The sequence below is a fragment of the Cutaneotrichosporon cavernicola genome, assembly GCF_030864355.1.
Source record: "Cutaneotrichosporon cavernicola HIS019 DNA, chromosome: 7b".
In the NCBI taxonomy this organism is placed as follows: domain Eukaryota; kingdom Fungi; phylum Basidiomycota; class Tremellomycetes; order Trichosporonales; family Trichosporonaceae; genus Cutaneotrichosporon; species Cutaneotrichosporon cavernicola.
In genome coordinates, this window is record NC_083400.1 from 775,001 (window position 1) to 788,524 (window position 13,524).

General features: G+C 53.8%; 4 protein-coding genes across 4 annotated transcripts; 3 read left to right on the forward strand and 1 right to left on the reverse strand.

Annotated features, from left to right (window-relative positions):
* Window positions 1-834: 834 nt before the first annotated feature.
* PKH1 (uncharacterized protein) lies at window positions 835-4,035 on the forward strand (the record flags this gene model as incomplete). Its single annotated transcript, XM_060603962.1, has 6 exons — window positions 835-1,596; window positions 1,644-2,376; window positions 2,428-2,752; window positions 2,788-3,525; window positions 3,580-3,913; window positions 3,955-4,035. The coding sequence occupies 6 exons, from the start codon at window positions 835-837 to the stop codon at window positions 4,033-4,035; spliced, it is 2,973 nt and encodes a 990-aa protein (XP_060460204.1).
* A 529-nt stretch (window positions 4,036-4,564) lies between these two features.
* CcaverHIS019_0705210 (uncharacterized protein) lies at window positions 4,565-5,089 on the forward strand (the record flags this gene model as incomplete). The annotated part of the gene is made up of 2 exons (XM_060603963.1): window positions 4,565-4,900; window positions 4,949-5,089. 2 exons carry the CDS (start codon window positions 4,565-4,567, stop codon window positions 5,087-5,089), a joined length of 477 nt encoding a protein of 158 aa, XP_060460205.1.
* Window positions 5,090-10,903: 5,814 nt separating this feature from the next.
* Window positions 10,904-12,126, reverse strand: CcaverHIS019_0705220 (uncharacterized protein; the record flags this gene model as incomplete). Its single annotated transcript, XM_060603964.1, has 4 exons — window positions 10,904-11,625; window positions 11,669-11,756; window positions 11,817-11,921; window positions 11,959-12,126. The coding sequence occupies 4 exons, from the start codon at window positions 12,124-12,126 to the stop codon at window positions 10,904-10,906; spliced, it is 1,083 nt and encodes a 360-aa protein (XP_060460206.1).
* Window positions 12,127-12,490: 364 nt separating this feature from the next.
* Window positions 12,491-13,488, forward strand: CcaverHIS019_0705230 (uncharacterized protein; the record flags this gene model as incomplete). The annotated part of the gene is made up of 3 exons (XM_060603965.1): window positions 12,491-12,780; window positions 12,828-13,365; window positions 13,417-13,488. The coding sequence occupies 3 exons, from the start codon at window positions 12,491-12,493 to the stop codon at window positions 13,486-13,488; spliced, it is 900 nt and encodes a 299-aa protein (XP_060460207.1).
* Window positions 13,489-13,524: the final 36 nt, after the last annotated feature.

Genomic DNA, 13,524 nt, shown 5'->3' on the forward strand with positions numbered 1-13,524 from the left:
TGAATATTGACAGGGTTTGGGCACGTCGCGGTGTGCGTGTGCGTGTGAACTGCATCGACGATTATCATTTGTAGAGTTTCCGCAGTTGGAGCCATAATTTCCAGACTCCCGAGGGCCGAGGGGAGGGGCTTTCGATGCAGCTATGGTACACTTGCCATATTGCAATATGCCGGCACCGGGGAGGCCAAGGCGTGCCAAAGGTGGATAGTGTGGGCCTGGCCGAGTTGGCCAAAGTTGATTACGGTAAAGTAAGTAGTAACAGATACCTTCCATTCTAGCTATATGATATTTTAAAGTCTGTTACTGAATTACTGATTTGAATTACAGAATTTGAAGCCAAATGCTTTTGACAAAGTGGTGGTTTAGGCGAAATTCTTGATTACTTAAGCCCAACCTTATTTAATCACGTGGTCAAAGGTAATTGCCCAGGCCCATGGCAGATTGGCCTAAATATGCTAACCTCTTCTGTCGCCAATGGGTTGGCCCTCTTCACCCTTGCCACTGCCCTGGGCCCAAAGACCTCGGCCCACTTCCAGACTAGAAATGAACATTGGATGACCTGGATTCAAGGGCAATATAGGGCTAGAACAGGGCCAGAACAGGGGCCCGTAACACTCAACAAGCCCATCTCGATCCCTTTATCCTCATAGATTCCCCCCGTACCAAAGTGCAAAGTCCTTCCTCTTGCCTTATACACAGAAACACGCCATATCTCTTGTTCTTGCTCTTGCTCTTGCTCTCAATCAAGCAGAACAAGGCGCCAAAGACGCTCACGGCTTACACCCACAGCCGGTTGCGGCACGGCGTCTTTATCAACCTCTCGCCTGCCCAACAATGGCCGCCACCGCTGCCTCCCCGGCTGGCACCCCTCCGACGCCGCCCTCTGGCCTGCCTGCCTTTGCGCGCGTGACCTCGGCATCGCTTCTTCAACGCAACGCCTCGACGTCGTCGTCGATCTCGACCACAACTTCCGAGTCATCCTCATCGCTTGTCGCAGTGCCTATTCGTCCTCCACCAATTCAAACACGCACGGCCGCCACTCCCGAGGCACAGCTTCCCAGCGATGCCGGGGCCGACTACAGCGAGCCAGAGCCTGCGGGAATGTATGGGGGAAGAGGCTTCGCGCGCAACGGCCCTCGAATGGCGCGACAAGCAACCGATCCCCCGCGTTCAATCGGGACAAGTGGGCGGCAAACACCGTCCATCATCACTTGCAACACGGGACGCTCCCCATCAGTCCCCCGGAATCTCAGTCCCACTACACCTCGCGCAACGCGCCTTCCTCTTCCCGAATCTATGATGACAGGTGCGCCCCATTCGCCACAAGCGTTGCGCGTCACTGTCGCAGACGATGACGGCCCCGGAACACCTGCGCGCCCCCAACATACGAGCTCTAGCCCAGGTACACCGACTACACTGCGCGGTATCCCCAAGTCGCGTAACCAGAGTATGGACAGCAGCCACGCTGCCCTGTCGGAACGCGAGAGGCGCCAGAGCCAGCTGTCAACGCAGTCGAGCGGCTCGGCCGCTTCGAGGAGACCTTCAAGGAGAGACTACATCTTCGGCGACGAGCTCGGGCGTGGGAGCTACAGCACTGTATGTCCCGACCATAGTCTTTCTTGCTCGTTCATTTCTGACACCAGGTTGTACTCGCGACGGCTGCAGCAAATGGGGCCCTCTCCGCGAGCCCCCGTGGCCATGCCCAGCAATTTGCGATCAAGATCATGAACCAGGCGCATCTCATCCAGGAGAAGAAGGCCAAGTACGCCCACATCGAACGAGATGCCCTTATTCGGCTTTCTCTCCCCAGGTCATCAATGTCTCCGACCGCCCGCGCTGGTCACCGCCGCGGCCTGTCTAATTCATCGTCCACGGGTGGCGGACCCAATCGCAAGAGTGGACCCCATCATTTGCGCGCTGACAGTGGTGGTGGCTCATCTGCGGTCACGATGATAGCGTCGCCTTCGGGCGGGCTGCGTGATCGACCCCTTGCCATTGCCGACTCTCCAACGACGGGCACAATCCCTCTTTCGCCTCTCCTGACATCTGGCCGCCTCGGGACGCGCACAAACGAGCCGCTAGAGATCTTGGAGGACTCGCCTCGCAGCAAACCGCCTTCACCTGTCAAGGAAGAATCCAGTGACGGCCAATCGGATGGAGGAACTGCATCGGAGCCTCTCCAACTTCACCCAAGAAGGGAGGGCTCGACCGACCAGGACTCCATGCGCATGCGCACCCCGCGCAAACGCCGGCAGTCCCTTGCGCCATCTGAGCGTAGCGCGCGCAGTTCCAAGTCGGTGACTGGTGGCCAGCAAGTGTTTGGCCACCCGGGAATTATCAGGTTATACTGCACGTTTGCCGATAAGACCAGTGTCTGTGAGTTTGGCCATCTCTTCCTCCTCACCATCATTCGTCCCCTGACAGAAGACTACGTCCTCGAGCTCGCTAGCAACGGCGAACTGGCCGCTGTGATTCGCAGGTACGGCTCACTGGACCTCACCTCGACGCGCTATTATGCGGCACAGCTCATCGATACTCTCGAGTTCATTCATGAACGCGAGATCATCCATCGTGACGTCAAGCCCGAGAACCTTCTCTTGGACAACGAGATGCGCCTCAAAGTGACGGATTTTGGCAGTGCGAAGATCCTTGGCAGGAAAGAGGAGCCCACCGAGACCAGCAAGCGCTCGTTTGTTGGATCTGCAGACTATGTCAGCCCAGAGGTGCTGCGTAGTGAGCCCGCGACCTTTGCGTAAGTGTGGGCTGACGAACCGTGCTGACCTCCAGCTCCGATATATGGGCGTTCGGAGTGGTTCTCTTCGACTTCATCACCGGCAAGTCGCCATTCCGGAGTGCAACCGAATTCCTCACCTTCCAGAAGGTGTTGAAGCGCGAGCTCGAGTTCCCAAAAGGTTTCGACCCTGCTGCACGCTCACTAGTTGAGCTCTGCCTCGATCTCGAGGCGAGTGGCCGGCCTAACCCCCAAGAGATCAAGACCCACCCGTTCTTCGCCGGCGTGGACTGGAACAACATCTGGTCTGCGCCTGCACCCAAGATCACGACCGGCATGACTTTACCGCAGAAGACGCTCGCGCAAGTCGCGCTGGACTCGGACGTTTGGGCGGCGTTTGACGACGATGAGTCGGACGGCGAGTTTGGCGACCACAGCCAGGAGCCTCAATATAATCGCTTCGCTGCAGCTGAAGCAGTCCAAGCGGTGGACTTCCCTGATGAAGAGTTAGATCCACCGCGCCCAGCCTGGCTCGAGGAAGAAGTAGGCCCTCGACCACCTCGCCAGCCCAAACCTCGCGGTTGGTCGACGAGCTCCAGCTCAAGTGGTGGGCGCCTCAGCGGACTGCTTGACACCATGGGCATCAATCCCACCTTTGCACACCGGGCGGGATCGGGGCGCGTCAGTCGCACCAGTGATCGCGGATCGTACGACGATCGCAGTCCATCTCAATCGCGTACCAGTTCACCCGAGGCCAGATACCGCGGCGTGGCGCACACGGACAACAGCCGATGGTGAGTTGAAGGTTGTGCGCTGTGGAGTGACATCACGCGGTTACTAACTTGCAGGATGCCGCTCCTCGTCGCAAACGAGAGAATCGTCCTGTCGACGGGCATGTCCATCAAGCCTACCAGCGCAGTTCCTCTGCCCTCGTTCCTGCTGCCGTCAGCCAAGCGGCGCCAGCTCATTATGACCGATCTTCCTCGTCTCCTGGCGGTCAAGGATGACCCAGAGACAGGCGAGCCGAGGGTCAAGACCGAGTTCCAATTTATTTCTCACCCTATACCGAGTCACATGAAGGCCGTCGTCTACAACCACGGCGGCGCAGACCGGGACGAATCGGCCATCCAATACGTCCTTGAAGTTCAGGAGAAGGGCAGCAAGCTGTTTGTCATCCAGACAGTGAGTGGTCAACCATTTTGCAAGAGTTCACTGACCCGCAGGCGACTCAAGCTTTCACTTGCATCGCAGACACCGGCGACATACGGGCCGCGTGGATGCACACCCTGCGTCGAGCGGTATAAACATCTGTTGTACAATTCTCGTCCCCATACACATCATGAGTGGTACCAATGCTAAACAATAATCGCGCACGGGACTCATCCCGATGAGAGGAGAGTCTGCAGAGAGAGAGAGGTGTGGGGTGGCAGATAGTAGGACGAAGGTGTGATGGCATTTCTCCGCACCTTTTACCGTACCACGCGGACCTCATATGAACACGGGTTCATGGTCCGCGTGGTACGGTGCGGTACTCGTCATGGTTAACCAATTCAGCTGGCTTCAACAACTCCTTCCTTCCTTCCATTCATTCTTCATTCTTCATTCCATCCAATTCACCTCATGTCCCAAAAGCCTCTTTCACACACTCCAGGCGGGCTGTCAAGAACCAGTACTCATCTTGACCCTGCGTCAGGCGAGCCGTTTCTCCCACTTCCAAGCCATGTGGATGTTCTCCTCACACCATTCCGCCCAACAGATGTTGAAGCCACAGTGAGACCACCGCATCCCCGCGTCTGATCCTAGGTCGAGCTCTGCAACATTCATTCAGTGGGGATGTGGTTTTATCATCGTGCCTATCCGTACGCCATCTCCGATTTCCAGCAGGAACAGGAGAAGATCGTCCCCGAGCAAGACGAGGCAGTTGCAGCCCTCAAGGCCGGCAAACGGCCAACGACCTTCCCTTTCAAGGTCATACGCGACGTGAAGACTGACAAGCTGATTGGCGAAATCAAAATCTTTCCATCGCAAGAGCATCCCCCAAGTGAAGAGGTCTGGGAGCTCAGCTATATCCTCCATCCCGAGCACCAGGGGCGAGGTATTGCACGTGCGGCCGTCCACGAGAGTATGGAGTGGGCTCGAGCTATGTTGGGCGTGAAGAAGTTGGAGGCGGTGAGTAGTCTGTCTGATGTGAGTGAGAGCATATGGCTCACACCACAGTATGTACAACCGCGGAACAGGCCGTCAACAAAGCTCATGGACAAACTTAGCTTTACTCTCCTCGACACCATCACAGGCCCGTGGCCCGAGGAGAAGGGAGGAGGCATGTCCACGGCCGCGCGGTACATGAAGGAGCTGTAAATTGCGCACTGCATCTCAGCCGTTCCTGGCTGTCAACAGACAGATAGATGAAGGTCATGTAGATCATGTATTCAAGAGACAAGGTTGGATGCGATGACTAATTGCCTTGTCTGACGACTGCCTCAACTAATAATGGCTCGACGATTTGGAATCCAATGGTATGGTAATGGTGGGCGCAGGAAGGCGAAAGAAGTGCCAACCAGGTCACACACACACACCGGTACGGCCCGCTTTCTGTTCGTTCGTATCAACAATGACAAGCATTCAATAGAGCCCAACCGAATACGGCACCCTCACCCTCTAGTTTGTTCAGCTGCCGCAGACCTGTCTGCCTTGCCCCTTCCTTTCATTGACTTCGTTTGGCACCATGACGCAGTCTCTGAGCGTGATTTCACGGTTTGTTACCAGTTGAGCCTATCCTGCCGCTGTGTCCCCTATTTCGATGTCTCATGCATTTCTGTCACTGCTGTCATGGTCCTCATTGAATACATGGTTCCCGCCACTTCACTAAGACCCTTATCCTATTCTCATGACAACGGTCTACTAAGCCAAATGAGGGTGCTAACTGAGGCTCCCAAAGCAATTTCTTCTAGCCTTCACCGATGTGTACATCCAAACGACCTGATCAACATACTTCCATATATCAATGCTGAGCACTGCTGCAGTATATGCACATCACTTTGGTATGGAGAGGCGTGCTATCAACTAGCGCATCTCATCTATCCCTAGAGGTTCATATCCGCACAACAGGTATCCTACAAGCGAGTCAGCAATCCATCAAGACCCTCATCCCGTTCTCATGACAACGGTCTACTAAGCCAAATGAGGGTGCTAACTGAGGCTCCCAAAGCAATTTCTTCTAGCCTTCACCGATGTGTACATCCAAACGACCTGATCAACATACTTCCATATATCAATGCTGAGCACTGCTGCAGTATATGCACATCACTTTGGTTATGGAGAGGCGTGCTATCAACGAGGGCATCTCATCTATCGATAGAGGTTCATCTCCACGAAACAGATAGCCTACAAGCGAGTCAGCAACCCATCATAGCAATAGGCACGGTCACTTGCGCCTTGTGGTCCTCCTTGGCTGATATATGTCTCTCACGAATCTGCAACCAAACACGGTGCACAGTATCTGTCTAGGTTATGGTGACTGCCTGAGAAGCTGAAGCTCCGGGTAGACTTCAGAGATCCAAAAATTGTTCGAGAACAAACGTTGTTGGAGTGCAGACCTGCACAGGCTCAGTTTAGTTGATGTGAAGGATGTACGCCATCCACCCTCTAGTCACTTGGACAGCCAATCTTTGCCAAGCGACCTTTGATGTCTAGTGTAAGAGTGGTTACCTCCTCTGCAGCCATCCGGGTGTCCAGTAGTACATACTTCGTCGGGTGGCTAGCAGAGTTTGATTATCACTGATGCCAGCACTAGTATTGCCTAGAATAACCTCGCTTGGCCCATCGTGCATCCCAGTCTTATGGCAAATAGAGTATCATCACAGAACAATGTTGATTAATGATCATGCGATTGAGAGAGGCCAACGTTGTGGGACAGCACAGACGCTCGGGTGACATTGAGCAAGACATTGATAGCTAACCTATCGGGAATCACTCCGGGCTGTCAACATCCATGTTGAAACGGTAAACAACTGCGCCATCTAAGTGAGGGTAAGCGAGACAACACTGCTGCCTCACCTGTTGCTGGCGTTCGTAAGAAATGCACCCCCACCAAATGATGGCATCACTCAACCACTGGGTCAATCATGTGTTCGTTCCTCTGGAGACTATATATTTCAGCTATAAACCAGCGTCCATAAACTCCACTTCCAGTAATATCAGTCTGATATAATGCAATTGAAATTACCTGAAGGAGAGTTCTGAAAACATCAACCCTGATCGCCTCCCGTAATATTACCTGAAAAAGCGTTTTAAAGCTGGTGTGTTTGTATTCCAGCGGGTGCCTTTGAAAACTATTCACAGTAAGTGGATTGCGCTGTACAGGTAACTTTACGCAAAGGACCGAAACGTTCGGTTGGATTTGGTGAATGGCCACCTGGCATCAGACAGTTCCCTTCTCATTAAATAATGAACGCTCCCCTTCGTTTAACTCAGCACGGCATCGTTATGATTCGGACGTCGTTGAGCAGTGTTCGGTCTCAAGCTGGCGCATGCACATCTTAACGATCTCCTGATGTCCATACTGTGAGTCATCATCAGAGTGGGGACTACATAGCTCTCCTGTGTGTGAACACCGAGTAGGGTCGGGAACGACAAGATCTTGGGATCTGGAAAACTTGACCGCCTGGTGTTTGCGATAACCCTCCTATACCGACTGCAGTGGGTCTCCAGCGTAACAGTGGACGATCGTGATTATGCCTACGATACACCAGACAACTCTGTACCCAGCAGTTCGTGGATCTCGACTTCATCCATCTGCAGAGCACTTGCAAGAATGGCGAGCCCGTGATCACAGATGTTGCTTATTAGCTGCTTTACCCTGCTCTTACTACATCGCATCTAGCTCGTTGCAGTAGCCAGCTGCGACTGGAAAGCCTGACCAAGTGCTCTTCAACAATATGTGACATTGGTTTGCTGTCGGTGGTGCTGTTCAACTACTGAGACCAACATATCGCTCCTGTGATCACTGCTGTACTTTATAATATCCGCCCTTGCTTCCAGAGACTGTCCATTATCCACCACCCCATCCTCCCCAGGTAGAAGGCGTCTGCCACTCTTGGTGTTGGCTGCATTTTTCTACAGATCACATGCAGGCCCGCATGATAGTTGCATCGTCTTATTATTGCCGACCATTGAAGACATTAGTCAAGGTGATGAAAGTGGTCAAACGATTGTCGCATGTAGGACCTGCCGTTCGTTACCCGAATGTTTGCAGGTCTTCTCTCAGTAAACAAACTAGGGAGCCAGCAGATTCTCGGTTGCTTATTGTACCAGGCTCACTGAAATAATCCACACTCAAGTTCTAGCTCGTCTGTGCCGCATCTGAGGTATCCCTCATATATTGATTGTACCGAGAATTCTGAAGGATCGACCTATTCTTCTTTGCGGGTGTGTCGAGAAATGGGAATATCTCAGAGGTATGGTTCTCGGGAAACATACTTGGGAACCCCACCGCTTGCAGGCACAGAAGAGATATTTAATCTTCGCTGACAATGCACACACCACAAGTGAGACAAAATGCGTTGGGCAGACACAATGAAGGAGATAACCCACGGGTCCAATGCCATCGTCTCAGACGATCAACCACAACGTGAGCTTCCAGATAGATGACCTAATCGATTTTGTCATTGGAGATTTCCTTCAGCCTTTAGACCCTCATGTCCGAATCGGCTCAAACACGAGATCACCACATGGGTCGTTGTCTGATAAACTCAGTCGCTTTACTTAACCCATCCTCTCTGTATTACGTAGATGATAAGCATGCTCTGGACGAGCTGAGGGCGGTCATTGCAGTCATTGGCAGGCCATAATTTGTTGTTTCTTCGACATCCTCAGCTCAAGCCAATTCGAAACCACACCATGGGTGTTTATGTTTATTGTCTGGGTTTCAAATCTGTCATCATATATATTTGAATTACTTATCGTACGCGGTGGTCAACAACAACGCACTGCTTGATGAAACGAAATTGGAGCCCCTACTTAGTGACGAGTGAGCGGAGCAAATTTCACGTTCAAGGACAATGGGGTATATCACAATCAACAGCCATGTAAGACAGCAACCTTTCAGGAATGACTCGGGCAGTCGATGAATACAGCTGTAAGAAGGACTCCTATTCCTTAACCCATCACCGCCTGGCTCGTAAGAGACTGAGTGTTGTCTCTGGCAGTGGAAGCCATGATTCCTGGTTCTCTCCCCTTGCACAGCCAGGTGGACACAATGTTTGACATTCTCAAGCGTCGCAAGCCATCATGCCTTGAAAAGTCTCTGTTGGCTTTACACGGTTTCTGGAGGGCAATTGATTTGACGTAGCGAGAACGCAGCTTTCGCAACGATGGCAAGATTATGAAGCCTGCAGGCACTCAAGATGGTACAGCACCGAAGGCGAGGCGGTATGGGTCAAAAGCCGACGTGATTTGACAGATTCTGGTGTTTTGATAGAGACAACACGGGAAGGCTGAGGTCGAGAACGAGGCTGAAATTGGAGGCCCTATCTTCTGAACGGGATGTCCGTAAACTACCGCAGAGACCTAAGCTTAGATAAGAAGCGATCAACATCACCATCATGCTACCGCCGTTCGCAGCAGCCAACAGATCAACAATTGCGGTGACAGTTAGCGACACCGGTCAGAATGTGATCGCACAATAGAGACCCTAGTGCGAGCCACGAAAGTTCGAGGTCCTTGAACGGGAATGATGATGCTGTAAAGATAATATTAGATGGCTTCAAGGAACCTGGCGCGAGTGGGAGAGAACAGGTTACTGGGGGTTGTTTGGAACCTGTAGGGGACAATGACAAAAGGCTTTTGGTGAACTGGGAAACGTACAGGAAATTACCTTGATGCTGGGACAACGGTTCTGGGAAGCTTGAAAAGGGATGGCCGAAGGGTGAGGGGGAATTGTGCGTCTTTGAGTGGGAGGGGACTGGAAGCAACACAAAAGTGGTGGCAGGGTTGGAGTCAGTTTGGGAACTGAGGGGTTGTAGTAAACGTCAGTTGGCGTTGAGTTGGTGAGCTGTTGGGCTGCTGGGTTTTATGCGCTTCTGGTCATCTTCGACTGTGGTCGAGTCGCGATCCAGATCTAGCGACTCCTATGTGGTGGTTGACGCTTCCCTATGAGGTGTGTCATGATCTCTTTTCCCGCTTTTAAAACCCCACGCAAGTCGATAACCTTCCCTGGCTTTCCGATTGTGTCCTCGCTTCGTGCCATACTTGATCGAGTAGCTTGCCATTGATGGACACGGCAGAGAAGGGTGGGATTGGTCCGGGATCGAGAAACCTGTCGGTTTGCACGGTAGAATGGAGACGGGACGGGGAAAGGGTGAGGAACGTGGAGAAGTGATATACAGTAGGGGAGGAAGGATGTCAATGTCGTCGGCCCTTGCCGAAAGAACTGGTGGCGGTGGTGGCGCTGGTTGATTGTGTAGAAAACAGAGAGAGTGTGGAGTAGAGAAAGTGTGAAGAGGCGACGAGGTGGTTGTAATCTTTCTTGCCTTGGAAGAGCGCGGTCGTTACAAACTGGGGGACCGAGGATTTCATCGGTTTTGCCGCTTAGGTGGACGAAGCGGAGAGAAGAAGAGTGAGTGCCTTCACGGCGTTCGTCGAACGTGACATCGTAGGTGGTAGAGTCTGCCGCGGCCAGTACGTCGTTCCGATTAGGGTGCTCGTCGCGGAGATAAGGAGCAACGAGCAACGAGCAACGAGCAAAGAGGCACCTCGAGCCAGGGGGGATGGAGGAAGGAAAGGGAAAGATGATTGCAAGTGAGCGACCTTGGATCTTTAACGATGTGACGTTCAACGTGGGAGAGTGGCCTTTAACTGACTGGCGTGACTAAACTGATGGCTAGGCAGGGAATGGTATTTGGTGGGGAGAGAGAGAATGTGGATGGGTGGATGATGTGATGAATGATAGTACTAGCACTTGGATTTTGTAAGACGGATGAGTATTGAGTGACAACAGTGAGTCACCCATGACTCACCCAACGATAGCGACGATCAACAGATCGACAGGGTCACGTCTAGCTAGCATCGGGGATGCCTTTTTTGTTTCTCGGCCGGCCTCCACTGTCGTCGAGTAGTTATAGTACGGTACGTCAAAATCCGTGCGAGTCATTGTATGTACATCGATGTCTAGATTTACCACATGCCCTTCTGCTCTGGCACGACGTTGGCAAGGTCGCCTGTCGAGAGCCCTGCCCTCAGGTTGCGGATGCAGAATGCCTCCATCTCCTTTTGGGTTTCGTACGAGAGGGTGCCGATGTGCGGAAGGCAGACAGCCTTCGGGTGCTGCAGCAGCTGCTTAGGAATCGTTGGCTCGTTCTCGTAGACATCTAAGCCCGCGCCAGCAATCTCGCCCGATTCAAGAGCTGCAATGAGGGCCGGCTCATCCACAACGGCTCCGCGAGCGGTGTTGATGAGGATTGCCGACTTCTTCATTGCCTTCAGCTCGGGAGCGGAGATCGTGTGCTTTGTGTGTGCGTTGAGGGGAAGGTTTAGGGAGACCACATCCGAGGTGGAAAGCAGCTCGTCGCGGGAGACATACTTGGCGCCCTGCTCGAGATCCTCCGGCAACCTGTTACGGTTATGGTACTGGATGGTCATTCCGAGGGCCTTGGCACGCTTCGCGAACGCCCGACCAATTCCTCCCATGCCGAGTATGCCGAGAACCTTGCCGTGGGGGTCGTTGGAGAGGGGTAGGTTCTTGTGGAACGACCCTGCCCGAGCCTCCGTGAGAGCGGTGGGGAACTGGCGCAACACCGACAGGAGCAGGAAGGTGGCGGTGTCCGCGGTTGGGTTGTCGGTGACGGACGGAACGTTGGACACTTGAATGCCCCGGGCGGAACAAGGTTCCACAGAAACTGTGGTTAATGAAGAGGACCGGGGTGTAGGGCCAACACGAACTTTGGTCATAACCAGCTCCGTTTGAGGTAATGAAGCGGAGTGTAGACGGTAGAGCAGCAACAAGCTCATCGTCGAAGCGCCCAGTGACCTAAATATCAGTATAGGCCTTCCTTTGCAGTAGCAAGCCATTGTACGCGTTCGGGCTCACATTGATCGAGCCCGTGCCCTTGAAATGACGGTAAATGCCGGTGATGCCATTGTAATCGCCCTTCAGATCGTTGATGAACGAAGCGCGGTCAGAGCTTTTGAGAGGCTGCGATAATTAGGGTTGAGCGGTTGCCGCAGCTCACAATCAAAGTGGCCTCCTTCTCTAGCGTCGCAAGCTCAGCTTTGGCCAGGTTGATCGGGTCAAGCATCAGCACGCGCGGCTTGGCGGCTGTGCTGGACCAGCGAGAAAAGCGGAACACGCCCGTGGTCCGGGTTGCGGCCGCTCGCGCGTGTAGGAGGTTCGTCAGCATGGTGACTTTTTGGTTGTGATGGGGAAAGAGACGGATGCGGATGAGAAGTAGTGGAAGTCGACTTGGTGATGATCGCCAAAGATCGCCAAGAGTGACCTCCACCTCCACCCTCCACCATGGTGATGGCGTGAGGAGACGGCCGGGATCGGCGGGCCGGTGCGGGGGAACTCGGAAACCCCACAAGCGATCACGTGTTTGTGTGAATTTACACGTGTGTTACACCTTCCTCGTATCACCTCATGTTGTTGTTGTTGACCATCTCTCCTCCCCCTCACATCCACCAGACCAGTGTACAGCTTCATTCCAACTTCGGTCGCGTCGTGTCAAGCCTTCAATCACCTCGCGGCACCCCAATTACCCCATTATGGAGCTCTTTCCGACAGAGTTCCCCCAGGGAGAGGAGAACATCCAGCCCAATGAGGCTGAGGCTGTCCACACCCCAGTCCACGACTCGCCGCAGCTCGAGCATCCCATCGCGAACGTGTCGGCGGCAAGCCTCCCTCCCGATTCTGGCGCAGGCACTCCAGAACAAGATCTTCCATTGCGGGGGAAAGCGGCGACTCATGGATTGACTGCGGAGGAGAAGAAGGAGCGCCAAAAGCAGCAGAACCGCCGTGCAGCTGAGCGCAGCCGGAACAAGAAGCGGGAAGAAGTGTACGTGGAGGTGCGTTGGCTTTGGCTAGACGCTGACCTTCTCCCAGAACGGCCCTAGAGATGACAGTCAACAACATTCAGGAAGAGAACAACCGCCTTCGAGCGCGCCTTGCGGCCTTAGTGTCGGTCAAGCCCGACGCCACACCGCCAGATGCCGTGAGCGTTTCGTCTTCTAGCATCGACGTTGCGACCATATCTCGACTCCAAGGAGAGCTTGCAGCTTGCAAGGCTACACTCCTGGACCGGGAGCTCGAGCTGGGCCACCTGAACACCCCTGCGGCCGATATTCAGGCTGGTGCCGACGAGACTCGGCGCACACTCGTGTCGCGCACTGCAACCCTCCAAGAGGCACAGTCCGAGGTCCGAGCCTTGAACACGGTCATCAACGAGCTTCGAACTGAGCATGACAATTTGAACCGTCGACGTGAAATCGTGACTCGCGAACTGGAACTGCGGCGATCCCTTCAAGGCTCACCTGGAGAAGCTACGGCCCTGTCTGCCGACCACTCTCGGGCGAGCGGTGTCGAGCGCACGCTCCTCGAGCTTCGGGGCCTGGTGGATGGTGTCATCAAGACTTGGGAGCAGGTTCGTCCCTCACCGGAGCTGAGCGTTGGAGGTTACTAATCGATATTCCAGAGCTCGATGATCCCCAGTCGCCCAGAGGATCCGAACACGAGATCCGTCGAAGCCACGGACGCTGACAGCTAGCTAGCCCAGCTGATTAGAGTACCATGTATTGTTGTC